This window comes from Oratosquilla oratoria, chromosome 11, assembly GCF_046742065.1.
Source record: "Oratosquilla oratoria isolate Oo_2021 chromosome 11, ASM4674206v1, whole genome shotgun sequence".
In the NCBI taxonomy this organism is placed as follows: Eukaryota; Metazoa; Arthropoda; class Malacostraca; order Stomatopoda; family Squillidae; genus Oratosquilla; species Oratosquilla oratoria.
Window position 1 is genome coordinate 43,954,240 of NC_134787.1, and position 26,021 is coordinate 43,980,260.

General features: G+C 37.2%; 2 protein-coding genes across 8 annotated transcripts in view; one reads left to right on the forward strand and one right to left on the reverse strand.

Moving 5' to 3' along the window:
* Window positions 1-14: 14 nt before the first annotated feature.
* Ype (yippee zinc finger protein) lies at window positions 15-17,992 on the forward strand. Of its 2 annotated transcripts, none has more exons than XM_076192692.1 (4): window positions 15-319; window positions 4,234-4,395; window positions 11,984-12,100; window positions 17,308-17,675. In XM_076192692.1, exons 2-4 carry the CDS (start codon window positions 4,235-4,237, stop codon window positions 17,312-17,314), a joined length of 285 nt encoding a protein of 94 aa, XP_076048807.1. In that variant the 5' UTR covers window positions 15-319; window position 4,234; the 3' UTR covers window positions 17,315-17,675. The 2 variants fall into 2 exon arrangements, with proteins under 2 accessions (XP_076048807.1, XP_076048806.1); XM_076192691.1 differs by lacking the exon at window positions 17,308-17,675 and adding an exon at window positions 17,762-17,992 and having other exon boundaries at window positions 19-319.
* Window positions 17,993-24,340: 6,348 nt separating this feature from the next.
* Cyfip (Cytoplasmic FMR1-interacting protein Sra-1) overlaps window positions 24,341-26,021 on the reverse strand; it is a 100,846-nt gene continuing 99,165 nt past the window's right edge. For all 6 annotated transcript variants that reach the window (XM_076192696.1, XM_076192694.1, XM_076192695.1 and 3 more), the window contains one exon: window positions 24,341-25,860. In XM_076192696.1, the coding sequence (XP_076048811.1) occupies window positions 25,669-25,860 (192 nt within the window). In that variant the 3' untranslated portion in view covers window positions 24,341-25,668. The remainder of the gene's footprint in view (window positions 25,861-26,021) is intronic.

Genomic DNA, 26,021 nt, shown 5'->3' on the forward strand with positions numbered 1-26,021 from the left:
TACTGATGTCAATAACCTTTGTGACGTAGCAAAGTGTTTGGCTTCTCATCAAATCTACAAATTTATTCTTGACCTATCACAGCCCTGAGACACATCAGAAGATCTTGATAAACAACATTTATCTAAACGCATGGGAAGAGGAAGGAATTTGAAGTCAGCTTGTTCATTTTGTTGATATTTTGGTAGATCAGCTGGAAAACCAAAACAAAGCGTCGAGAAGGGGTGCTTGTGCTATGAAAACATCTGTACAGAAGCTCAAGCACTACATCCTTGCCTGGTGTGACTTGTAATTTGAGAGCATACGTAACATAAGATACAGGTATGGAATATATACATCATTACGTACACAAATAGAAAGGATTAACGCAATTCAATAGGGCTGTTGGTAACAAACTTATTGTCAACAAAATTGCCAGATGGACCTAACGTAGTCGTAGCCCTGTTGAAAACTAACGGGAAATGGCTTTGTTGTGCTATGTAGGTGTCGAATCTCTGACTAATGGGTCTATGTGAGAGATACAATGGTTTGGTTTTACTTATTATATGGTAAAATGGTGGTGTATGAAGCATTTCTGAAAAGATATGACAATGGCCAAGGTATTTTAGAGATGAATAGAAGATTCAAGATTTGCTTAGGTCTTAGTTCCTCGGTAGCAAGACTTCTAGAGTTAAATATAAAAGGCATGTTAAATATTGTAGATGATATAATAAACAGTTGAAATGCCAGAAGTTTTCTGTTGGTTTAACAATATTTAGGATAGGATGAGGTTTTCCTTATTAAACTGGTTAGAGATACGACAGCTGTACTCAGAATTTTCATGGCTAGGAGTATGGTACACTTCTGGGTATTTGTTATAGTTGTGCATAACTACATGATGTAGCACTAGAAAATTAGATATTAATTTTGTATAATACATGAACGTAATATGCTATTTTCGTGGTGGAAATAAAAGAATAAAAATATCTTGCTACAAGCAAATATACTAATGAACAAAATCGCAAGCATAGGATTGTGACGCCATCTTGTTGTATGTCAAGTGTTTGTTGTCTGCCCGGTCCAATTGAGGCCTGGTGTGCGCCCTTGGTACTTCTGCCAGTACCTCACGAGGTATAAATTTTTGAAGGAATGCTATGGAGCTAAAATCAATGCATTCCTTCAAGCCATGAGAAACCTATATACCCTGCAATCAGAGTGATTGAACAGGCTGCCAACATCCGTGACAATGACAACGACGATCCGGATGATCTTAAATTACAGGTACCGATTTATTAAGTACACGTTAGGTTAGGTTAGAATAGACGAATTTATCATCCTTTCATTTCTTCGACGTCAGCATCTATCAAAACAAACATGGCATACCATTCATCCGGCATGACTTCGTTACTTACGAAATCTGTTTTAGCAACTTTTTTTTTCTTTTCTACCAAGAAAATTGCATATTACATTGATATAATTTACAAAATTAATAATTAATTTTCTATTGCTATATTGCATAGTTGTGCACAACTGAACATTTACCCAATTCTGTGCTTGATTGAACTGAGTTTCATTTCTGTGGTTTCACCCACCTCAAGTTAGAAATGAAAAATTGGCTGGAGCAGGCGAGCCCCTCCAGGTGAGATTTGAAGTTAATTCCAGGGTTATTTCATTTGAAGAGTTGCAAAATGCAATTCAAACCTATGGACAAGAATATTATTGTAAGCTGTATGATAGGTTTGTTTTGCTTTGTTTATGTAGGTTAGGTTTGGTTATTTTATTTAAGTTAGGCTTATAACTGATTGTAATAGTGTATGTGGCACAATTGATACAATACTGTATTTGCTATTATGATCAGCTATGAATACAGCAGTGACATAAGTGGTGATGTTGCACTTGCACATGCTCGGAACACTGCCATACTTCTTGCCATGAATATTTGGGGTATGGCTGATATACCTATATCCTGCACATTTCCTTATCTGTTATGAATCCTATTTTGAAATCTTGCATGTCTCTCCTTCTTGTCTCCTACCTAAATAGAGGAAAGCAAGTTATTAAAGTGGGATTCAAAAGCAGGCTGGAGGGGAAATCAACTTGTACCTCATTACTGTTGAGTGGTACCCATGAGTTATACTCCCACCCAAAAGTTAATGCTCAGATTGAGAAAGCGACTGAGAATGATAGTATATTGAGTCACTGTCAATTTTCTTTCCCACTGACAATAGCATCTTTCTTCCAACTAACAACTATAAGCCCTCTGGCAATGGTGTGTGGCTGTAGGGGCAGGAGATGGTGATATCTGGAACTCCTTTGTTACAACCCACAGAGCAAGTAGTGTAGGCCCAATGATTGCTCTGCTCTGCAGTATTCTACACAACTGAGTAGCCCTACCGAGGATTTGCTCTGTTCACTTCACATGGGGAAGTTGCTAGATTAGGTGCCCTAATCTTAGCTCCCTGAAACTTGACCTGGCTGGGGAGTTGCCCTCAGCATGATCACTCATAATATGGGATGAATAATACTAATAACTAAATAACAAGAATAAGGAGGGAGCAACAGCCATCCCAAAAACAAGCTCCCTCTTTTGCATTCATGCCCTACCTCACGACACTTTCCAGATAAGAAGATCTTAAATGGTGAATACCTCCACACTAATTGTTACCTTCAGCCAGCCACAACTTCCAAACTACTTGACTGTAGATAATCTATGATGCTAAGTAGAGAAATACTATCCATACTTATGCCATTACTTCAACTGGCAGCACTTTGGGCATGCTAGACAATGATGTCACTCACTACCTGTGTGTATGTGTACATTACTCAGCCCCTCCACATATTGCTCAACCAAATGTATAAACTGCAATCAATATCACCTTGCATCATCCTTAATCTGCACAGTATACCAATTTCAAAAAGGAGTTGTCTGTCTCGGAGACTCGTGATGCATCAGTTTCAGATAAGCCTGAAGATGAGTACAATCCAGGATGATCAAACTAGGAGCCGCATATGCACAAGTATGGCAGTATGTCAGATGAACTTTCAATAGTTTCACCCAAACATCTGAATCAAGAAAGACTACCCACATGATACAAGGACCCCCTACATATACACTACATTACATGTATCAGTAGATCCTTAACTGTCCCTCACCCATACCCCATCTAAAGCACAAGAATCTCCTGTACAACCTCCCACCTTCTCCAGTCCACAAAAACCCTTGCTCACAAACCCATTTATCATCTCCCTTTGCTTACCTTAACGCCTATAACCCTTCCACCTGGGACAAGAGCACAACCCCCACCCCATCCAGTCCACCACAGCCCTTACCGACAAGCACTTTCACCCCTTTTCATCTCCTACTCCAACATTTACAACCCTTTCACTCTAGAAAAAGACACTTTTCAAGGAGAAACTATAGATGACATATGGATTACATCAACTACACCACACCAGTAAAATCACCATCCCAAAAGTGCCAACGAAACATTACCTCTTCAAACAACTGAAACAAGTCTTCCCCATTCACAACATCCATGAAAGCACTGGCAACCTCAAAACTTAAAGTGCAAGCTGAAACTCATCTTACCTCTATACTTACTACACACACCAACAGCAGAAGTGAGGCCAGCATTTTAGAGTGCTTTTGCAATGGAATGTTTTTTACCATTGGATGGTTCTTTGATTCATGGTTATCTTGGGTGACCAAAGTTACTGATGATTTCTAAGGGAAGGCCTCAGTTTGATTTTATCTAAGTCATTGTTCTAGTTTGTCTAAACTCTAAAGTAAGTTTAGGTGTTCTTAACTTTTGTTATCATTATATACTTCACACAGAAACAGACCCACACTAATACAGCACAATAGTTCAATGCTTCTTCCCAGAGAGATCTATGAGAGGGTCTAAGAACCATTGCTTGTTACTGTGGAGGTGTGGGTTTAGTCAATGAAATTCAAGGGAGCAATTATTATATTATGGCTAATGCTAGACATTTTTATTCAGATGAGAATAGAACCATGGACATATATTGAAGATCTTAAACCTCAGCCTCAATTTACCTCCTCTTGTTCATATGTATCATTTTCTTGACTTCATTTTATGTACATTTTTGTCCCCCATTCTCTACTATGTGACTTCTTACTATTTAGCAATGTCCACTCATCATAACCATGTGTTTCTCCTTTCTCCCAAAATTTACTCTTTCATAAAGTAAACAATCGACAAACTGATGATTAATTTTTTCCATTTCATTTTTAGCATGGGGAGAGTATTTCTGCAGCACATTGGTGGAACTCGCCTTTTTTCATGTGCTTCTTGCTACACAGTCTTAACCAACCGAAAGGAACTCATATCAACTCGCTTCACAGGAGCCACAGGAAGAGCTTTCCTCTTTCACCGTGTTGTCAATCTCATCTACAGGTAAACTAGAGCCCAGATTTAAGTGATAGTTTTAGGAATTTGTACAATGTTTTTTATGTAACAAAGGAAAGAAGTAATGCTAATTGGGTCCCATCTCCTACTCTTAAATGTATCATACCCAGCCTCAAATTCATATGCAGGTCCAACTTAATCTATATCCTTGATTTCCAATTATCATATTTAGATTAGAATTCATGTATTGTTTGAGCTTGGGCTATATCACCTGAGCTATGCCATGTATATATGTATCTATATGGAAAACTATTACCCTCCCAGATGAGAACTCAGAGCTCATATATGACTGATCTTTTTACACACACACACCAAACTCCCTGCTCATGAGAGTTGGAGTAACAGCTCCCAGTGTAGCAACACTGAAATGATTTCAGCTCTGGGTGGGATTTGAACTCAGACTGCTGGAGTAGTGGTCGCAAACACTATCACTGTACCATTGAGCCGTGGTGTATTTACCTAGTTGTATTATATGGGAAGGGAGCTATGCTCGTGGTGACCCGTCTTTGTATCTTTCAGCATCAAGTTTTTTCTTAAAATCTTGAATAGTGTTTGCACACACTGTTTCTTTGTCTAATTTGTTCCAGGTATCTATCACTCTGTGTGGGAAGCTTTTTTTTTTTTTTTTTCCCAGATCTCTTCTGTAATTATCTTTTTTGAGTTTCTTATCATGTCCTCTTGTTTTTCCATTGTCCCAATTCAGTAAATCATTCTTATCTAAGATTTCCATTTCTTTCATAATTCTGTAGATAGTAGGTCTCCTCTTTCCCTTCTTAGTTCTAGAGTTGGTAATTCTCATTTGGACAGTCTTTGTTCATGTGTCATTTTGGAAAGAGTTGGTTTCAGTTTTGTTGTTGCTCATTGTATTCTTTCTAATTTTTTTTATATTCTTTTTGGTACTGGGTGTCCATAGTGTTGCTGTGTACTCGAATTTTGGTCTTATTAGTGTAGTTAATTTTTTTTTTTATCATTTCCTCATCCAAATAGACAAATGCCACTTTTATTGATCTCACTAAATTGTAGGTTTCTCAGACTATTTTATTAATATGTGTGTCCGGTGTCATATCTTTGATGATCATCACTCCAAGGTCTTTTTCCGAGTTTACTTTTTTTTTTACCTCTTCTTCACCAATTTTATAATCTCTCAATATTCTGTTTTTATTTTTCCATGATACTACATTTCTTGATATTGAATTTCACTTCCCACTTTTGAGTCCATTTCCAGATCTTGTCCAAGTCTTGTTGTAATGAGTTGCAATCCTCCTCCGTTCTTACTTTCTTTAGTATTTTTGCATCGTCTGCAAAGAAATTCATATAATACTCTACTCCTTCATCCATGTCATTTATGTATATGGCAAACATGATCGATTTGAGAATTTATCTCTAATTACTACTCTCATTTTCCTCCCAGTCAGGAAGTCTTTCATCCATTCCAATGATTTTCCTCTGATGCCTAGACTCCATTTTCCTTATTAGTTTCTTGTGTGGTACCTTATCAAATGCCTTTTGTAGGTCCAGAAAGGCACAGTCTGCCAACCATCTCTTGTATTATATCTCTTAATCTCGAGTAGAAGCAGATCAAGTTTGTTGTACATGATCTTCCTTGTCTAAATCCAAATCGATTTGGATTCAGTATAGTTTTTTCTTCCAAATGTTTAAACTATCTATTTTTGATTACCTTTTCTCAAATTTTTGCTACTGTGCTTGTCAGGGAGACCGGTCTGTAATTTGATGGATCTTCCTTGCTTCCTCCCTAATAAATCAGTACAATGTTTGCATTCTTCCAGTCCTGTGGCACCTTTCCTTCATGAAGTGAGAATTTAATTATATTGTATATTTTATTTGTTAATTCCTCCATGCATTCTTTCAGTATCCATTTTGCAAATCCGTTTGGACCATGTGATTTTCTGACATCAAGGGTTTTGATTTGGTCGCTGATTTCCTTCCGAGATACAATTATTTCTTTCATTGAGGGGGATATCTCTCTATTTCCTCACAGTTAGGTGAGTTTTCTATTGTGAATACTGATTTGAAGTGGTTGTTCATAATTTCAGCCATTTCCAGTTTCTCTGTATATTCGTATTTACCCTGGTGCAGTTTTTCTATTTCTTGCTTATTCTTCAGTTTGCCATTTACATACCTGTAAAATAATTTGGATTCTTCCCTGCAGTTTTCTATTTTTTTTTTTCTTTTTCATAGTTTCTCTTTTCGTCTGCATATTTTTACATAATCATTTCTTAGTTTGATGTACATTAGCCATTTCCTTGTTTTCTTGTCTTTTTTCAATTTCTTCCAAGCTTTGTCTCTTTTATCCTTAGCCTCACTAAATTTTTTGTTGGACCAGCTTTTTATGTATGTTCTTTCCTTTTTTTGGTGAGGTATGTATTTATTCACTCCCTCATTATAAATTTATTTTAGTATATTCCATTTCTCTTCCATCCCTGTTTCTTCATTTAGGAATTTTTCCCAGTTCGCATTGCGAAAGAATTTTTTGAGTTTCTCAAAATTTGTTTTGTTGTACTTAAGTCTTTCTATTCAATGTTTTTCATTTCTGCTTTGATCCATTTGCTCTTTCAACTCAAATTCTATTAGTACATGGTCACTCTTTCCTATTGGAGTTTTGTAATCAATTTTGTTGACAATTCCAGGCTCTATCATAAGTATTAATTTCAGCCTTGATGGTTCTTCACTACCTCTGTATCTGGTATTTTCCCTTATCCACTGAGTCATTGTGTATTCGATGGTCATGTCAAGCAGGACGTTGCCCCAGAGTTCCTCTCCACCCTTCACTGTCATTTCCTCCCAACATATTTCTTTTGAATTAAAGTCACCCATAATTACTATATTTCCTCTGTCCTTCAGTATATTAGTTAATTCGTATTTTGTATCTTCTAATATTTTGGAATGATCACTTTCTGTCCAGGACTGTGTTTTGGGGGGCACATACACCACTACAAATTTTCTACTCTTCATATATTTGCTTTCAACTTGTATCGTAATTGATTCTACATTATTTTCTCCTTCAGTTATTTTTGTTACATTTAAATCTTTATTAGTCAAAATTAATACTCCGCCACCCTGTTTATCCTTTCTATTCTTCGTCCAACAATTGTATAAACCTTGTCCCACAGTGTTGGGTGGTAGAGTACACTTTAATTTAGTTTCCACTTCCCATTATGTCTTGTTTTTCTAAGGACAGATAATCATTTCATTCATTCCTGAAGTTATTCCATCTATATTGGTATAAGCTATTTTTAATTTCCTTTCTCCTCGTCTTTTTCTGTCTGCTTTGTTTCCTTTTTCCTTATATACCATTTTCTCAGCCTCAGGTCCACCACTCTCCAAAAAAAAATCATTCTTTTCAGTTTCAGTTCTTTTTTCGTTTTTTTCATTCGCTTCGTTTCTAAGTTCTTTTTCTTCTTCACTCATTTCTTTTTTTATCCATATATTTTTGTATTGTTCACTATTTGCTAATTTTGTTGTTCTGGATAGTACTTCCTCTGCAATTGTTTGTGATCTAAGCTTTACTTTCAGTGGCCTGTATTGTTTTCTATAGAGTACCCATTCTATAAGTCTCATCAATTTCCCTATCTAAACCCTGTCCTTTAGCTTGTAATTCTTTCAGAATTTCCTTAGCAATCTCTTTCTCCTTTTCCCTCTGATATCTAGGAACATCTTGCTTCTCTTAATGCCATAGATTACAATGCATCTTTTTTTATTCACTGTGTCCCTATCTAAGTTGCCTTTCTCTTTAATCACTTGGATCACTGTTTCTTTGGCATTCTCCTTGACCTGTTGCTCCACTATTTCTTTAAAGGATACTTTTTGACATTCTTATTAAATTTTTCACTGTTTATTTCCTGTAAGTGTGTGTGTGTGTACGTGTATGTGCATGTGTGCACATTTTTTACCTACTTTTACCAACTTCCAATTTTACCAACATGTGGATCAAATTTTTGTGATAAGACAGATTTGTGAGAAACCTTTAGCAAAGTGTGAGTATTTATTTTTGGGCCTTTATGGATCTGGAAAAGGCCTATGGCAGGGTTGACAGGAAAGCACTGTGGGAGGTTTTGCATATATATATATGATTGGAAGAAAGCTGTTTAGGGCAGTTGAGTTTTGACAAGAGTAGTAGAGCCTGTGTTAGAATTAGAAGTGGAGAGAACAAGTGGTTTGAGGTAAAGGTAGGATTTTGCCAGGGATGTGTCATGTTGCCATGGCTGTTCAGTATGTACATGGATAGGGTGGTGTGGGAAGTAAATGCAAAGGTAATGGACAGAGGATTAGATATGGTAAAAGAAAATGAAGAAAAGTGGGAGGTAAATCAGTTGTTTGCAGATGATGCTGTGCTAGTGGCAGGGTCAGAGGAGGGATTAAGAAAGTTAGTGATGGAATTTGGAAAGGTGTGCAAGAGGAGAAAGTTGAAGGTAAATATGGGTAAAAGTAAGGTGATGGGTTGTACAAGGGGAGAGGATGGGAGCAATTTGGAGGTGAATATTAACCACTTCAGTATGACTTGTATATTTGCACACAAACATTGGGTTGCCAGTTGTATGATTCGATGATTTATCACATCTCACCTGCAGGATGCCTGATGTACAATGGTTCCACGATGCATCACAATATGTGCATACCTTTCTCTCTGTATCTCTAACTCAAAGCGATGATCATTATTATTATAATTGATATTATTACTATTATCATTATCATCATTGTTATTATTACATCATTATTGTTATGAAAAGGCAAGGTGGTTGAAAGGAGAAAATGTGTGGACATCATATTTATAGCAGCTTTATCTGCTTTGTTGATTTTTTTTCTTTCTTTTTTAGTTTATGACAAGCTTGCATAAATAAATCATAAGGTCTACAGTGCATGTGTGTGTGTGTGTGTGTGCATGTGTGTATTCACACAGGCTGTTTTCCCTGCACTGAACTACAATTTCTTGAGAAAAAGTGAGAGACTGACTGACTCAAAAAAGGAGAGAGACCGCACACACATATGTACCAAGACAGAAACAGGAAAAGGTGTATATCAAGTGCTGGTTTAACAGGTGCAGTGAGGAGAAAGATAAGAAAGATAAAGCTTAGAAAAAATAAAAAAAGATAAAAAACCCGGAAAGTGGCAAATATATATCAATCAAAGGAATGAATATGTAAAAGTGTGCAGAGAGGAAAAAGAAACTATGAAAAAGTTATAGTAGAAAAATGTAAAGACCAACCTAAGCTATTCTATAGATATGTGAATGGTAAGCTCAAAAACAAACAGGAAATGGTGAAACTATGTCATGGAAATATAGAATACACAGAAGATTTAGAAATGGCTGAAATCATGAACAATCACTTCAAGTTGGTTTTCTCCAAAGAAAATGTATAGCAGTGAGATCCCCCCCCCTCCCATGAGGAAAATGATAATAACCCAAAAAGAAATAATGGATTATTTAACAAATCTTGACATCAGGAAATCACATGGCCCAGACAGAATTGCAAATTGGATACTGAAAGAATGTGAAGAAGAACTAATGGACAAAATAGATAATACGTTGCTCACTCAATGATAAACCTTGATGTCAGAAAATCACACAGTCCAGGTGGAAATGCAAATTGGATACTAAAAAAATGTATAGATGAACTAACAGACAAAATATACAAGGTAAGATTGCTCACTCAAAGAAGGAAAGATACCACAAGATTGGAAAAATCCAAATATTGTACCACTATATAAAGGGGGAGATAAGGAAGACCCAACCAACTATAGATCGGTCTCCCTTACAAGCACAATAGCTAAAATATGTGAAAAATAATAAAAAAATAGATGGATTAAACATTTGGAAGAAAATAATACACTGAATCCAAAACAATTTGTCTTTGGACGAGGAAGATGTGCCACTAACTTGATTTGTTTGTACTCAAGGCTAGTAGACATAATGCATGAAAGGGATGGATGGGCTGATTGTGCTTTCCTAGATTTACAAAAGGCATTTGATAAAGTACCACACAAAAAGCTACCAAGATAACTTGAAATAACAGGAGGTGTACAAGGAAAGTTATTGAAATGGATGAAAGATTTCTAGAATGGGAGAAAAGTGAGGGTGGTACTTAGAGGCAAAACCTCAACCTGGGAAGAAATGATAAGTGGAGTCCCACAAGGTTCTGTATTAGCTCCGATAATGTTTGCCATATATATAAATGACATGGATGAAGGTGTAGAATGTTATATGAACTTTGTAGATGATGCAAAACTACTAAAGAAAGTGTAGAAAAAGACTGTGAATCATTACAGAGAGACCTGGACAAAGTCTGGGAATGGAGCCAAAAGTGGGAAGTGAACTTCAACATCAAGAAATGTAGTATAATGGAGTTTGGAAAAAGTAAAAATAGAATATCAGGGCAATATAAAATTGGTACAAAGGAAGTAAAAAAAGTTAGCTCAGAAAAGGACCTAGGAGTAATTGTTAACAAAAACATGACACCAGACAAACAAAACAAAATATTTGGAGAAACCTTCAATTAATTAAACTCAATAAGGTGGCCTTTAACTACTTGGATGAGGTAATGGTAAAGAAAATATTAGTCACACTGATAACACCAAGATTGGACTATGCTGTGACACTATGGACACCCAGCACAAAAAAGAATATAAAGAAATTAGAAAGAATCCAAAGAGCAATGACAAAGATGGCACCAACGCTTATTTGTAAATGATGTGTATAATAGTTTTATACCCAGTTGTGACATTTTAATGCACGAGTAAGATTTTATAATAAAATATTAGATGTTAAACATTCACCTTATTCTCATTAATTTAAGGAAACATTACTAAAGTAATTAAGCCAAAGAGAGTGATGTGATACTCATCCACTAAAAATTCATGAAGCATACAAGAACATCCCTTTGGGCCACATCATTTATACATCCAGGTACAACTAATCCATTCACTCCTACCTTCTGCACTTATTCATTCCTCATCCATTCAATACAGTCATCACTCCATCCATTCACCTCAGTCTTGGTGTTCCCCTGAAGTTCACTCAATTTACTCCTTTCCACACTTTTTGTTAGCCTTTCCTCATTCATTCTTTCCATATCTTCAAACCATCTTGGCATTCTTTGATCTACTCTCTCTACCACTTCTCTTTCCTCCCCCACTCCCTGCATCATCTCCACATTTTTCACTGTCCATCTTAGCTACACCTACAAAACTCCTATACTTCATCTTGAACACATGTAGCCTTTTCTTTTCTGTCTCCATCAAATGTCATGTTTCCACTTCATACAATGTCATAGGCTTAATTACTTTCAAACACTTCTCTTTGTATTCATCCCCAGATACTTACTTCCCATAGCACTTTTCATTACCCCCAAGACATAATAATGATAACAATGATATTGAGGAAAGTTAATCCTGTAGAGGGAACATTCAGAGTCCAGGACTTTTATTGTAGTTTATATTTTATTTTTATTTAGTTTTAATGTTGTAGTTTTAATTGCTGTTTCATGCCTGTGAAGATGTTTTCTATAAAATATTGTATTTATTTCATTGTGTATGATCATGTGTTCTTTGATCCTTGCAGTGAGGTGCAGGACCGGGTAATGCTGACAGGGCGCCACATGGTTCGAGATGTTTCTTGTAAGAACTGTGATGCCAAGTTGGGTTGGATATATGAATTTGCTACAGAAGAAAACCAGAGGTAAGAACAGTGATGTTTGTTTTGATTGGTTTTAAGGTTATCCTTCTCCCTGTAGCTCCGCAGGGGACATTCCTAAAAAAGTAAAGACATAAGAGGGTCTAGTAGTTTTCCAACCAGCACCCTAAGGTTTGGGTCTTTTAATGTGCATGGATGTGGTACAGATGAGAGTAAAAGGGAAGAAATAGGTAGTATGTTTGTGAGAAGAAAGATGGATGTGTTGGGTTTGAGTGAAACTAAGTTGAGAGGGAAGGGCGAGTGTGAGTTTGGGAGTGTAGTTAGGAGGTTCTCATGAGTGAAGAGAGGGTGAGGGAGAGAAGGGGTGGCTATACTAGTAAGTGAAGAGATAGGTAAATGTGTAGTGGAGAAGGAGGTTTCTTCAAGGTTAATGTGGATGAATGTGAAACTGGGAAAGGAGATGTGAGTTTTTGTAAGTGCATATGGGCCTGGTAGTGAGAAGAGTGTAGAAGAAAGGGAGGCTTTTTGGATAGATTTAAATTAGTGCATAGAGGGATTAGGAAGGAATGTCATTGTAGTAGTATTGGGAGATCTTAATGCTAGGGTAGAAAATGAACCAATTGATGGAGTGGTTGGGAAATGTGGAGTTCCAGGAAAGAACCGTAGTGGAGAGTTGATGGTGGAGATGTGTCTAGAAAGAGAGTTGATGATAGCAAATACAGTGTTTCGGAAGAAAGTCAAGCATAAGTACACATGGGAGAGGGTGGTGGATGGAAGGGTGGTAGAGTGTTAATGGACTATGTAGTGGTAGATAGGAGTATAATAGGAAGAGTTAAGGATGTACATGTTCTAAGGGGAGAGAGTGGGGGAATATCAGATCATTTTTTGGTGGAAGGTAAGTTGAGAGTGGAGGATAGGTGGAGAAAGAGGAAAGGGACAAAAGGTAGGGAGGTGCTTAGAGTGAATGCTTTCAAGGAGAAGGAGTACAAAAAGAAGCTGAGAGAGGAGTGGGAGGGAGTGAAGGATAGAATAGAACTAGGAGTGGAGGAGGAATGGGGATGGTTCAAGGAGGGAGTCACAAAGTGTGCAAAGATGGTGTGTGGAACAAGAAGGATGGGAGGAAATTGAAGGAAAGTAGTGAGTGGTGGGATGAGGAAATGAAGAAGGTTGTAGAAGAGAAGGAGCTAGCTTTCACAGATTGGCTACAAAATAGGATGAGGGAGTCATATGAGAGGTACAAAGAGAAGAGAAGTAAAGCACAAGGTAAAGGAGACAAAGAGGAGAGCAGATGTGAAATGGGGTAAGAGTATGACAGAAAATTTTGAAAGTAATAAAAAGGTGTTTTGGAAAGAAATTAAGAGAAGAAGAGGAGGCAAATCAAGTAGAGAAGAAAAGGTAAAGGTGCTGATGGTGAGATGATAATGAAAGAGAAGGCAGTAAGAGGAAGGTGGGCAGAGTATTTTAGGGAGTTGCTAAATGTGAAGGAGAATAGGGAGGGAAAGATAGTTGCAGTGGGAAGTGCTAAGAAAATGACTGTGATGAGTGAGGAAAATGGAGGAGAAATAAGGAAGGATGAAGTGAAGGCAGTTGTTAAGATGATGAAAGCAGGTAAGGCACCTGGTCTGGATGGATGCCATGCAGAATGTCTAAAAAAAGGAGGTACAGTGATGGTGGACTGGCTGGTGAGGTTATTTAATGTTTGCTGGAGAGAGGGTAGAGTGCCGGAAGACTGGAGGAGTGCTTGTATAGTTCCACTCTTCAAGGGAAAAGGGGACAAGTGTGAGTGTAATAGTTTCAGAGGGATTAGCTTGTTGAGTGTAGTTGGGAAGGCTTATGGGAGGATCTTGATTGAGAGAATTAGGAGAGGAACAGAGGGAATAATTAGTGAGGAACAGTGTGGATTTAGGACAGGTAGAGGTTGTGTAGATCAGATTTTTGTGGTAAGACAGATATGTGAGAAAGCTATAGGAAAGGGTAAGGATGTTTTTTTATGGATCTGGAAAAGGCTTATGACAGAGTAGACAGGAAGGCACTGTGGGAGGTTTTGCAGATATACAGGATAGGAGGAAAACTTCTATGAGCTGTCAGGAGTTTTTACGAGAGTAGTAAAGCATGTGCCAGGATTAGAAATGGAGAGAGTGATTGGTTCAAGGTAAAGGTGGGACTTCGTCAGGGATGCGTTATGTCGCCCTGGCTGTTCAACTTATACATGGATGGGGTAGTGCGAGAGGTAAATGCTAGGGTGGTGGGTCAGGGATTGGAGATGGTTAAAGAAAATGGAGAAAAGTGGGAGGTGAGCCAGCTGTTGTTTGCGGACGACACTGTGCTTGTAGCAGGATCAGAGGAGGGATTGAGGAAGTTGGTGACAGAGTATGGGAGAGTGTGTGAAGGAAGAAAGTTGAAGATAAATGTGGGTAAAAGTAAAGTGATGGGATGTACAAGGGGTGAATGTGGCAGCAGACTGGAAGTGAGCACTAAGGGAGAGCGACTGGAGGAAGTGGATAGTTTTAGATGGGTGCGAATGTGGCAGGAAATGGTGGAGTGGAGGTGGGGGTAGAATGTAGATTGAGAGAAGCAAGTAAATGCCTTTGTGGATTAAAAAGTGTAATAAGAAATAGACATTTGGTAATGGATGCTAAGAGGAGATTGTATGAAGTAGTGATTGTGCCAACAGCAGTATGGGGTAGAAACATGGAACATAAGAGAGAAGGAGTTTGAATGTGTTTGTGATGAGGTGTCTGAAAAGAATGATGGGGGTTACTAGGCTAGATAGGGTGAGAAATGAGGAAGTGAGGAGATAAGGTGGATGAAAGAGTATTAAGATGGTTTGGACACATGGAAAGAATGAATGAAGAAAGACTAGTGAAAGAGGTATGGAAGGCAGATTTGGAGGGAGTGAACATGAGGGGGCGACCTAGGATGAGATGAATGGATGGGGTGAAAGAGGCTTTAGGGAAGAGGGGAATGTCTGTTGAGGAAGGACGGGAGAGGACAGAAGACAGGGGTGAATGGAAAATGGATGATGATGTGATGCATGAGGGGAATGGGTGGAGGGATGGGGGGTAAGGTAGTATGTGTGAGAAAAAATTGACGCAGTCCGAAGAGATTTCTCCCTGTCTTCTTTTCTGCATGAGGGGATGGAGAGGGGGGGGTCGCCAATTTGATGAAGTGGCCTTGCTGTGGATGTGCTGTGTCTTGCGACACTGCTTCTGACGCAGGGCAGTGGACAAGATGCGGCGATGACCTGTCATCCTGGAGGTGCCAAGATAACAGGGAGGGAAGTGGAGTGTTTTGAGGATGGAATGGGTGGGAATGATTTTTATGCCTTCGTTTTTTGGCTACCTCCCTTGTACATACATACATATACCAAATGCTTTTTACCCCTTACACAGGGGGTAGCCAAAAAGAAAAAGGCATAGAAATCACTCCCACCCATTTCATTTCCCAATATATTCCACTCCCCTCCACCCTCCTCTCTCCCTCCTATCTTGGCACCTCCTGGATGACGGGTCATCCCTGCATCCTGTCCACTGCCCTGGGTCAGAAGCAGTGTCGCAAGATACAGCACATCCACAGCAAGGCTGCTTCATAAAATCAGCGACCCCCCTCCCCCTCTACATCCCCTCATGCAGGAAAGGAGAAGACAGGGAGAAATCCCTTCGGGCCGCGTCAAATTTGTACTCATACATACTTCCTCACCCCCCATCTCCCACCCACTCCCCCTCATGCATCACAGCCTCATCTATACACAACCCTTCTCCATTCACCCCTATCTTCTGTCCCCCTGGTAAGGGGGAAAATACCCTTGGTATATATATGTATGTATTATTAAAATATTAATATTTTATGGTTAAGTGATATTGTGATATGATAGTAACTGTTGTCTTTAGTTCCATTGATTGGAGACCTACAGCTCCACAGTAACATGTAATGGCTCTTAGGCCCAATAATATACTAAGAGAGAGAGAGGGAGAGAGGGAGGGAGGGAGGGAGGGTGGGGATACAAGTGGCCTGGTCCAGAAACTGAGTATCAATCTTCCAGGGCTGTACCCCAAGATGGAAGTGAGGGTGTTGATGGGATTCATAGAGGAATAGCAGGGATATCTCTTTAATGTGTGCATTGTCAGCAAATCTGGAGACAGGAGATTTGTCATTGGTATATACTACAAACAGAAGTGGCTTTAGAAGAGAACCCTGTGGAATTCCATTCATAATATCTGGTCCAGATATATTGAATTTACCATCTTCCTGTTGTAGATTGAGATGATTTTGCTAAAGCCATGCTGGCTTCCATTTATAAGACAGTTACTTTCAAAGTGATGTTCTGTGGCATTTCTTATCATTTATTCCATAGTTTAATTATTAGGGGATTGAGAATAATTTAATTTTCTATAAGTGTGAGGAGAAATAGACATTGGGAGTGGATGCTAGGAAGAGATTGTGTGAGGGAGTGATTGTGCCAACTGCACTGTGTGGGGTAGAAGCATGGAACATAGGAGGGGAAGGAAAGGAGGAGTTTGAATGTGAGATGAAATGCCTGAGAAGTATGGTAGGGGTTACTAGGCTTGATAGAGTGAGAAATGAGGAGGTGGATAGGAGAGCAAGGATGGAAAGGGAGTTGGGAGACAGAATTGATGAAAGAGTATTGGGATGGTTTAGACACATGAAAATAATCAGTGAAGAAAGATTAGTAAAAGAGGTGTGGAAGGCAGAGGTGGAAGGAGTGAACATGAGGAGACGACCAAGGATGAGATGGATGGATTGCGTAAAAGGGGCATTAGGAAAGAAGGTAATGTTGAGGAAGGAAGGGAGAAGACAAGAAAAGGGTGAGTGGAGAATTGTTGTGTGTGAATGATGTTTGTGATGCATGGAAGGGAGTGGATGGGGAATGGGGGGAGGGAGTATGTTTGATATTTTAACACAGCCCGAAAGGATTTCTCCCTGTCTTCTCTTTCTCTGCATGAGGGGATGGAAAGGTGTTGCCGATTAAATGAAGCGGCCTTGCTGTGGATGTGCTGTGTCTTGCTACACTGCCTCTGACCCAGGGCAGTGGGGGAGATGTAGGAATGACCCATCATCCAGGAGGAGCCAAGATAAGATGGAGGGAGGGGGTAAATGGGAGTGGAGTATGTGGGGAGGGAATGGGTGGGAATGGATTTTATGCCTTTGTTTTTGGCTACCTCCCTTGTAAGGAGGAAAAGCCATTGGTATATGTATGTATAAACTTGTCTTTTTTGCAATACATTTTTCAGTTCTTGAAAGTAGAGGAGGATAAGGAGGCTTTGATTGTGACAGTTAGAGATGCTAGGAGGATGACTGTAAAGGGTGAGAAGAATGATATAACTATTACAGAAGAAGAGGTACAAGTAGCATTGAAAATGAAAATTGGAAAAACAACTGAATAGGATGAGTGACATGCTGAATGTCTGACAAGGGTGAAGTAGTAATTGTGGAATGGCTGCTACAGCTGTTTATTGTGTGTCTCGGTGAAAGAAGTGACTTGATGGGTAGAAGAAATACATATATGGTCCCACAATACAAGGGGGAACGGAGGTAAGTATGGTATAGTAGGTGACTAATTTTTTATACACAAATTAATTTTTGCATTAGATATATATAATTTTTTTTTTAGTATACTGAGAACATGAATATTTCATGTATTACTGTTCAAAAATTGTTTGGATGTATCAAACGTCTTACTTTCAGGTACAAGGAAGGCAGAGTCATTTTGGAACGAGCTCTGGTCACCGAAACAGATGGCATTGAAGAACAGTAATATCCAGTATTCATAAAGTTCATAAGACCTAAGTCACATCTTTGTAAAATTAGCAGTTAGGGGTGGAATATGTTTTAAATTGTAAATGATAAAATGCCAGATGTATTGAGTTAATGGATATATATATATATATATATATATATATATATATATATATATATATATATATAATATATATATATATATATGCAAAGTAGACCACTTGGAAAAAAGGAACTAATGAAGCAGAGTGCTTATATTACATCTTCAGTGCAAAAAGTACATAGTTAAACAGAAATGCATAGTTTATATATACATGAAGAAGGAACAAGGACAGTTTTCATAAGAGGAGAGGACATTTACCCCCTGGAAAGCAGTAGGTCAGGTCACAAGGGTCAGTGCGTCCCGCTAATGAGAGAGGTGCGACATCAGGTCACAGTCGCAGGGTTACATTTTACCTTATCATTCTTTTGCTTATTTCTTGGTAGATAAAATTGTCAAGTTTGAATAAGTCTTTGCGTAAGTTTGTATTCTGATCACTTGTGGTGTGGATCTTACTATTATGTTATTGGTGTAATAGATGGCATAGGCATTACCCCAATCAACAGGATGATTATCTAATTCAACATGTTTGAAGATTCCAATTGAGTTATTGCCATCCTGAATTGAACAATATAAGAAAAATGTTAGGGATGGCAATAACTCTAGTGGAGTCTTCTTATTCAACATGTTTGAAGATTCCAATAGAGTTATTGCCATCCTGAATTGAACAATATAAGAAAAATGTTAGGGATGGCAATAACTCTAGTGGAATCTTCAAACATATTGAATTAAATAATCATCCTGTTGATTGGGGTTATGCCCATGCCATCTATCACACCAATAACATTTTAGTAAGAAAATAGAGTGCAGTTTGATCCATACCACCAGTGATCAAAATACAAAGTTTCGCAAAGGCTTATACAAACTTGACAATTTTATCTGCCAAGAAATAAGCAAAAGAATAATAAGGTAAAATGTAACCCTGCGACTGTGACCTGATGTCACCCCTCCCTCATTAGTGGGACGCATTGACCCTTGTGACCTGACCTACCACTTTCCAGGGGGTAAATGTCCTTTCCTCTTATGTAAACTGTCCTTGCTCCTTCTTCATCTATATATATAAACTATGTATTTCTGTTTGACTATGTACTTTTTGTACTGAAAATGTAATATATGAAAGCACTCTGCTTCATTAGTTTCTTTTCCAAGTGGTCTACTTTGCATATGTGAGCACACGTACCCATGTTCTTATTAGCATATATATATATATATATATATATATATATATATATATATATATATATATATATATATGTGTGTGTATATATATATATATATATGTGTGTGTGTATATATATATATATATATATATATATTTTTTTTTTTTTTTTTTTTTTTTTTTTTTTTTCATGTCTGGTATGGTACCAACAAGGTCATAAAAGTAAAAATTTATGAAATTTGTAAAGGTCATGTAAATGGTAAGAGGAAGTCCTAATATTAACTACTTGATCTTAAACTAGCAATTAAATTTTCACAAACCATTATTTGTAAGAATATAAAAAAATGAATTAATAGATGATCAAGAACTACAATGATATCTATAATTAATTTTTCAATAGATATATACATATATGTGAATGTATATATATAAGTGTCAGTTCTCATCAGTTATTTATCCCAAAAAGGTAAAGGAATACAGAACTAGTTGATAACTAAACACGACTACACTATTCAGAAACTAATTTGGTAGTATTAATGTCCGTAAAGTAAAATGGTCAAACAATTATCATCCAAAAGCCTAGTAATAAAATTCCATATTTTAAACTTAGTAGACATTTATGTCTAAATGTTTAAAAACTAGATTTCTGGACTTGAAAATTTTCTATATAGATTCCAAATTTGATCTTGTCAAGTTTAATTTCTGAACTATGAAGCAGAATATAGTAGTCTGTGGACCATTTATTGTTCCAACATTAAAGAAGATTCACATGAACCATCATAAATTCAGGGGTCTCAATCTTCCTATCAATTTATCCATTCATCTTTATCCCTGTGAGGTGTGTGTGCGTGTGTCTTTCTTTTTGTGACTATACCTTATGAATTTTGTTTGGCCAATATGACAGGAAAACCTGTTAATATCTGTGATGAAAATGTGCAACATTTCAGCCCATCCTCCTATATCACTCATTTATCACTAGAAACTAATCATTAGATGATAAGGTTCTCTTGGTATTTTGCACTTGCCAAGAGAAATCTGTGAGATTTTGGGATTCATGGGATTGGTAGAAGTAAATTTGACAGATACATTATTGTGTGCAATTTTTTTTTTTCCTAGAGTAATTTGTATTATGTTTCTTTGATATGATTCACAGGATGACCATTTAGTTTGTTGACATTTGAGTTTTGTCTTATTTATACTGGTTAGATTTTTATATATTTTTTATTACTTACGTTTATTTTCCAAAGAACAGATTCTGTTTGATTAATTAATCATCTAATAAATTTTTGTTTGTGTAGTTAATGAAGTGTCAGGCACCTTGAAGGAGAGCTGTTAATCAGAAATTACATCTTTAATGTTCACTAGATTGTAAGTGGATTTAAGATTTTCTGAAGACATTGAAAGTTAAACAGTATGATTTTTTCCTTCAAAAATTGTAGCTATAGGTTTACTTCTATTTTCTCAAGATATTTTTGTTGATTACCTTTAATAAATGTTTTATTGTGATATGCTGGATAGTTTTCTTAGAGTAACTTTTATTTGGTGTGAATCAGCAATGCATTAAGGGAATAATTCATGTTTACTGTATATAACAATAATAACTATTGCCATAAGTTTCACTGTTTGGAAACCTACAGCTCCACAGTGGCTAGCAATGGTCCTCAGGCCCTCCTGTAGATCTATGGGAAGAAATGTTGGGATTTTTGTGTGCTGTATTAGTGTGGGACTGTGTCTGTGACTGGTTTGTAGTAGTAGGAAGGCATCAGTCATTGGTTGCCAGCTTCCCCGATTTGAAAATGTTGGGGAAAGTCTTGAGCTGATTGATCCTGGACCCAATCTGAAGACCAAGCATCTCTCCAGATGAAGGTGAAAGAGTTAATGGGTTTTAAAGACAGATGGGAGGGATATGATTCTCTTAGATATCCATCTTGTAGAATCAATGTTTGCTGGTACCCATCATAAGTCCCTTTATCATGTATACTTGTGTGTAAGTCAATTTTTGAAGATGAGATTTTCATGAAAATGAATGGTAATTGACCTATACATGGGTAATTGTTTTCTGGGGAGTGAGGTCTGTGCACAATGGGAATGACAAGGAGCAGCTTAACTTCAGACAAAAAATATTTATGGGAAAGGGTCTTTTTTATGTATGTACAAGTGGGTGGGAGTGGAATTATGCCTTTTGACTCTGGTTGCCTCCCTTGTAAGGGGGAAAAAGTCCTTGGTATATGTATGTACAAGTTACTACAAGTAAACAAGACAATATTTACCAATTAGTAGTGAAATACTATTCAGTGCTCACCAACTTAATTGAAAAAAAAAAAAAAAATCTTCCATTGTTCATGTAATTTTAGTTGCTTTTTGAATGATTTTTGGTAAGGAGATAAGCTGTTACATTACAATATTATTCTTACTAATTAACTTGAGGGAATCATTTAATACATCATAAGATAGTGCTTTATTCTAAAATCTTGTCACAGTACCCCCAAAATGTAAGGGTCAAACTATGATCAAGGTATATTATGAATTACAAATTTATTAAAATCAAGATTGACATATACACAAGTTTGTATGGTAATTATCTAATTCTCAGTAGCCACAGTAGGCCCCATATGTTAATGTGCATATCTTCATATACACCAGGCATTAGTTAAACCACGTGTAGCCAGTTCACATAGGTAAGAGGTATATTTACTCTACTAATAAATATATTTTGTAAATTTTAAGAGTTAGAGTACCCTTTATAAAATAAAAATGATACACAATGTTTATGGTGGGGATGTGTTCATTGTCCTTCATTTCTAAAATGTCAGAGGTATTAGTTATCAATTGTTTCCGTGAGTTTCACCAAGTGGAAAACCCACAGCCCCACAGTAGCTGGTAATGGTCTTCAGAACCTCCCACAGATCTCTGGGAAAAAACTTGGGACTGCTGTCCATGTATCAGTGTGGAACTGTTTCTGTGTCATTGGCTAAAAGTGGTAGGGAGAGGAGAATAATTGCTGGTTGTCAGCTCGCCATGTGTGAATTGTAATAAAAACAATTGAAGTTAATAGAGAAAGATCTTGGGCCCAGTCTTAAGACAATGTGCCATTATGTCTGGTCTGTACCTTATGGAAGTGAGGGGGTTGACAAGATTTGAAAATATGCAGGACACATGCAGGTACCTATCATTGGTCCTGGTAGATTAATGAAGTAGAATATACTAAGTACCATATGTGAAAAGTAGTGCATGTGGATATCAACAGACAGTCACACCTTGGCTTACGTCGTTTCAACTTTAGTCGTTTTCAAAGATACGTCGGTTTCAAAATTAATATATAGAAAAATAAAATTCAAGTTGTCGTTTTACTTTACGTTGGTCAGCCAATAATAATGGAATTGCATAACCACCAAAAAACATTTCAAGCACAAATTCATGTTACAATGAATAAGAATGAAAGCATGTAAAATGATATTGATTCAGTAACTGCTAAAATACCATAAAGTAGTATGGCCTAGTTCTCTAGAAAATGAAATCGGCTGATTTTCTTATTTATCAGGGCAAAAGTAGTTCCAATACTGTATCTACCATTAGGCGGCATCTTGAATTGTTTTGGATTATGATCTGTTTACTGCAGTTTTGTAGATTTTCTCATTAACATTCACTTATAACTGTATTATTTGCCCCCATGCCTCTTAAGAAAAGTCCTAGTGGAATTGCTAAGCATCATGCTATTTCGCCTGAGGATAAAATGGCGATAATAAAACGTCTACAATGTAAACATCAACATATTGTGGTACTGCATTGGTAAATTAAAAATACTTTATTTTATTTTTCACTTATTACAAAATGATCGTAAGCTTGAAATAGTTTTTATTTATTTTTTGTTTTTGTTTTGTTTTACTGTATGTTATTGACAAAGCATTCATAAAGTACAGCACCGCGAAATAGCTTTTAACGATGTACCAGTAAACATCACCAAATTGTACGCATTGGTAAAGTTAAAGTACAGTTGTTGTTTTTTGTTTACTTAATTACAAAATGATAAATACATGTTCTGTTTGGAAACTTAAAATGGGTTTTTATTAACTTATCAAAAATACATTCATAAGTAAAATACAGTACTGGGGAATTGCTATTAGCAGTTTAGCCTAGGCTACACCAGGCCTACCTAGCCTACACATAAGCAAATTCAAGTTATGTCATGTACCTGTATACCAAAGGCTCTTTACTCTTTACAAGTAGCTGGCCATTTGAAAGTACATGTCTACTTCAATTTTTTAATTCATTATTACTTTGAGATTCACAAAGTGGAGAACATTCAGCCCCATAGTGGCTGGCAATGGTCCTCAGGTCCTTCCACTGATCTCTGGAAACCTTGAACTGTTGCTTGTGTTGCATTAGTGTGGAACTATTTCTGTGTCATTAGTTAAGAATAGTAGGGGGAGGGGTTAGTTGCCAGTTATCAGATATCAAAGTGTGAAAGTGTTAGAAATACAGTTCTAGTTGATAAGGAGATCTTGGGCCCAGTCTGGAGACTGAATATCTGCCCCTCAGGGCTGTATCTCCTGACAAAGGTGAGAGTTGACAATTTCACTGTCTGGCTTGCAGAACCATTGCATGTAGATGCTTGTAATTGGAACTTAGCTGCTTCATAAACAATCAAAATCCATTCAACCATCCTTCCCACTTCATCACCTTGAGGGTGAAGGCCGTTTCACCTCCCATACTAGGCTAGGCATTGTTGATGAAAAACTTTCCCATTTACTGCTATAACAAGTTCATATCACTCCTTCCAATTTAAATGTATTGTTAGAGGAAAAAACACATGAAAACAAAGCCTACATTCGTAATAATCTTTCACTAGTCAGAGTTAATAAACTCTTGAATATAAATACGATAACTCTTGGAGTTACACAAGGAGGTTGTTCATTCATGCTGGGATTATATCTAGCAAGAGTAGACAGAGGATGCTTAAACACTGTGTGAAGGAGTTAAGAAAAAGTAAACGAAGTGTGGGAGGGGGGACTTTTTGAAGTTACAAAGTTCACATAATTTAGTAAAAGTGTGATCAATGCCAACAAAAATATCAGAGGAAACGCCATTTGAAAATAAAGTGTACTCTTGACAATTTTATGTTTTGCTCAATAGTTTTGTGAAACACAAAGATGTAATTAACAAACCAAGTAATGATACAGTAACCCCTGAAGGGATGGTGGGAAGAACCTGGTACTTGTCTCCATTCTCATCCACCCCAATAACCAAAGTTGGGTAATAAAAGGTCTCATTTTAAATCAATGTTTTACTGTTAAGCTTATTCATTAAAGAAAAAGAAATATTGTACATGGAATAATAATATTCAGTTGAGGCAATGCTCCTTTCTATTGGGCATGTCCAATACGAATGATCACAATAAAACCACAATAGAAAAGGTACAAAATAATGTGTATGGCGTTTCAGTTCACACTTGGGAGTGTCCTCGAGGCACTGCGGGCTGATCAGTGTGACTGCTAACCAGCACATGAAGATATAACCCTGCACCTGTTCTAATGTGGCCCAAAGTTACTGTTCACCTGATCCAGAACCACATGCCAACAGAACCAATCACAGGTGTTTTCTGTAGTAATCAAGAAGCCAAGTGGATGTACACAGACCAAGAGAAAATGTGTATCATCTGCTTACACAGTTCTTGATCACATAACTGGACCATCCCTTTACTAACTATTCACTAATGTTTGGACTATCCTTTCCCTATGTAGGACTGGTATGAAGGTTTAAGTGAGGCACTAGACCTTGGGACATGGAAACTTGTTCTAAATGGACTCCCAGTATATTTACATTGAATACTTTTCATGTATCAACACTTGATGAAGCCTGACAAAAAAGTGATTGAGTTTGCTTTTTTTATCTAATTTGCAAGACGAAAGAAAACATAATGGGGACAAAATTTTATATTTCACTGATAAAAAACCAGGGAATAAAAAATGTCCAATGCCCCACATGCACCTATATATGTACGAGTATGTATGTGTGTATGTATAAATATGTATACATGTATATATTTATATATATATATCAAAATATAAACCAGTTTGATGTGATGTCCAACAGGAACACTGATTTTTATCTACAAGAAAAAAGCTGCACAACCACTGAGATGTTTATAACATGGTGCAACTCCATGAGCAGCCTGAACTGCTTCAGTTCTCCAGGCAACTAAATTAAATTCATAATGTTGACCATTTTCTTTCTGCAATCCATACTTAAAATAATATATACATGCAGGGGTACAACAATAATTCAGAACACATCACTTCACTCCAAATTGTCTTTCCAAAGAGGAGACTTATGCAAAAACATTTTACGTTTTTTTGTGAAAAGAAAAACCAAGAAAATATGAATAATCTGTAAGGTTTTTCATGTGACCAATACAGGTGGACTACAGAAAGCAACCACAGGCACCTTCTCTACAGCAGTAGCAGTAGCAGAAATCCACAAGGGCCTACATCTACATGGGAAGGCTAAATTTCACCAAACAACTGGAGCCTTGTTTCTTCTTGGAGTTCTTATTTCTTGTTTTGTATGCCTATGTGAAGCTTATGATCATACATCTATTCAGCGGAGGTGGTCTGGTCTTTGATACGTTTGGTTTGCGAGAGATTGGTGAATAGGTGGCTGGAAGCACCGGACGTGCTCTACAGGCAAGTTGTCAGGGTCTGATGTCTTAAGGTACTTGTTGAGCACTGCAAAAACTTGGGAGTTGAGCACCTGGAATCGCCGGATGCGATCACACATTCGTTTCAGTTGCTGAAAGGAAAAGAAATGATTCATAAATACAACTTACCTTAACATTAAAATGCAGAACCAATGATAGATACCTGAAGCTGGTGGTCTTACTATATAGGCAAGCATTGGACAGAATCATCTCACCACCTGTCTTCAAAACCTATCAATATCTGGAGGTGTCA

Bases quoted from the DNA above. Each gene is read 5' to 3' on its own strand.
- Ype (XM_076192691.1), top strand. From the start codon at position 4,235: ATGGGGAGAGTATTTCTGCAGCACATTGGTGGAACTCGCCTTTTTTCA. The intron at 4,396-11,983 runs GTAAACTAGAGC...TGATCCTTGCAG, and splicing joins GTTGTCAATCTCATCTACAG to TGAGGTGCAGGACCGGGTAA. The intron at 12,101-17,761 runs GTAAGAACAGTG...TCTTACTTTCAG, and splicing joins GCTACAGAAGAAAACCAGAG to GTACAAGGAAGGCAGAGTCA.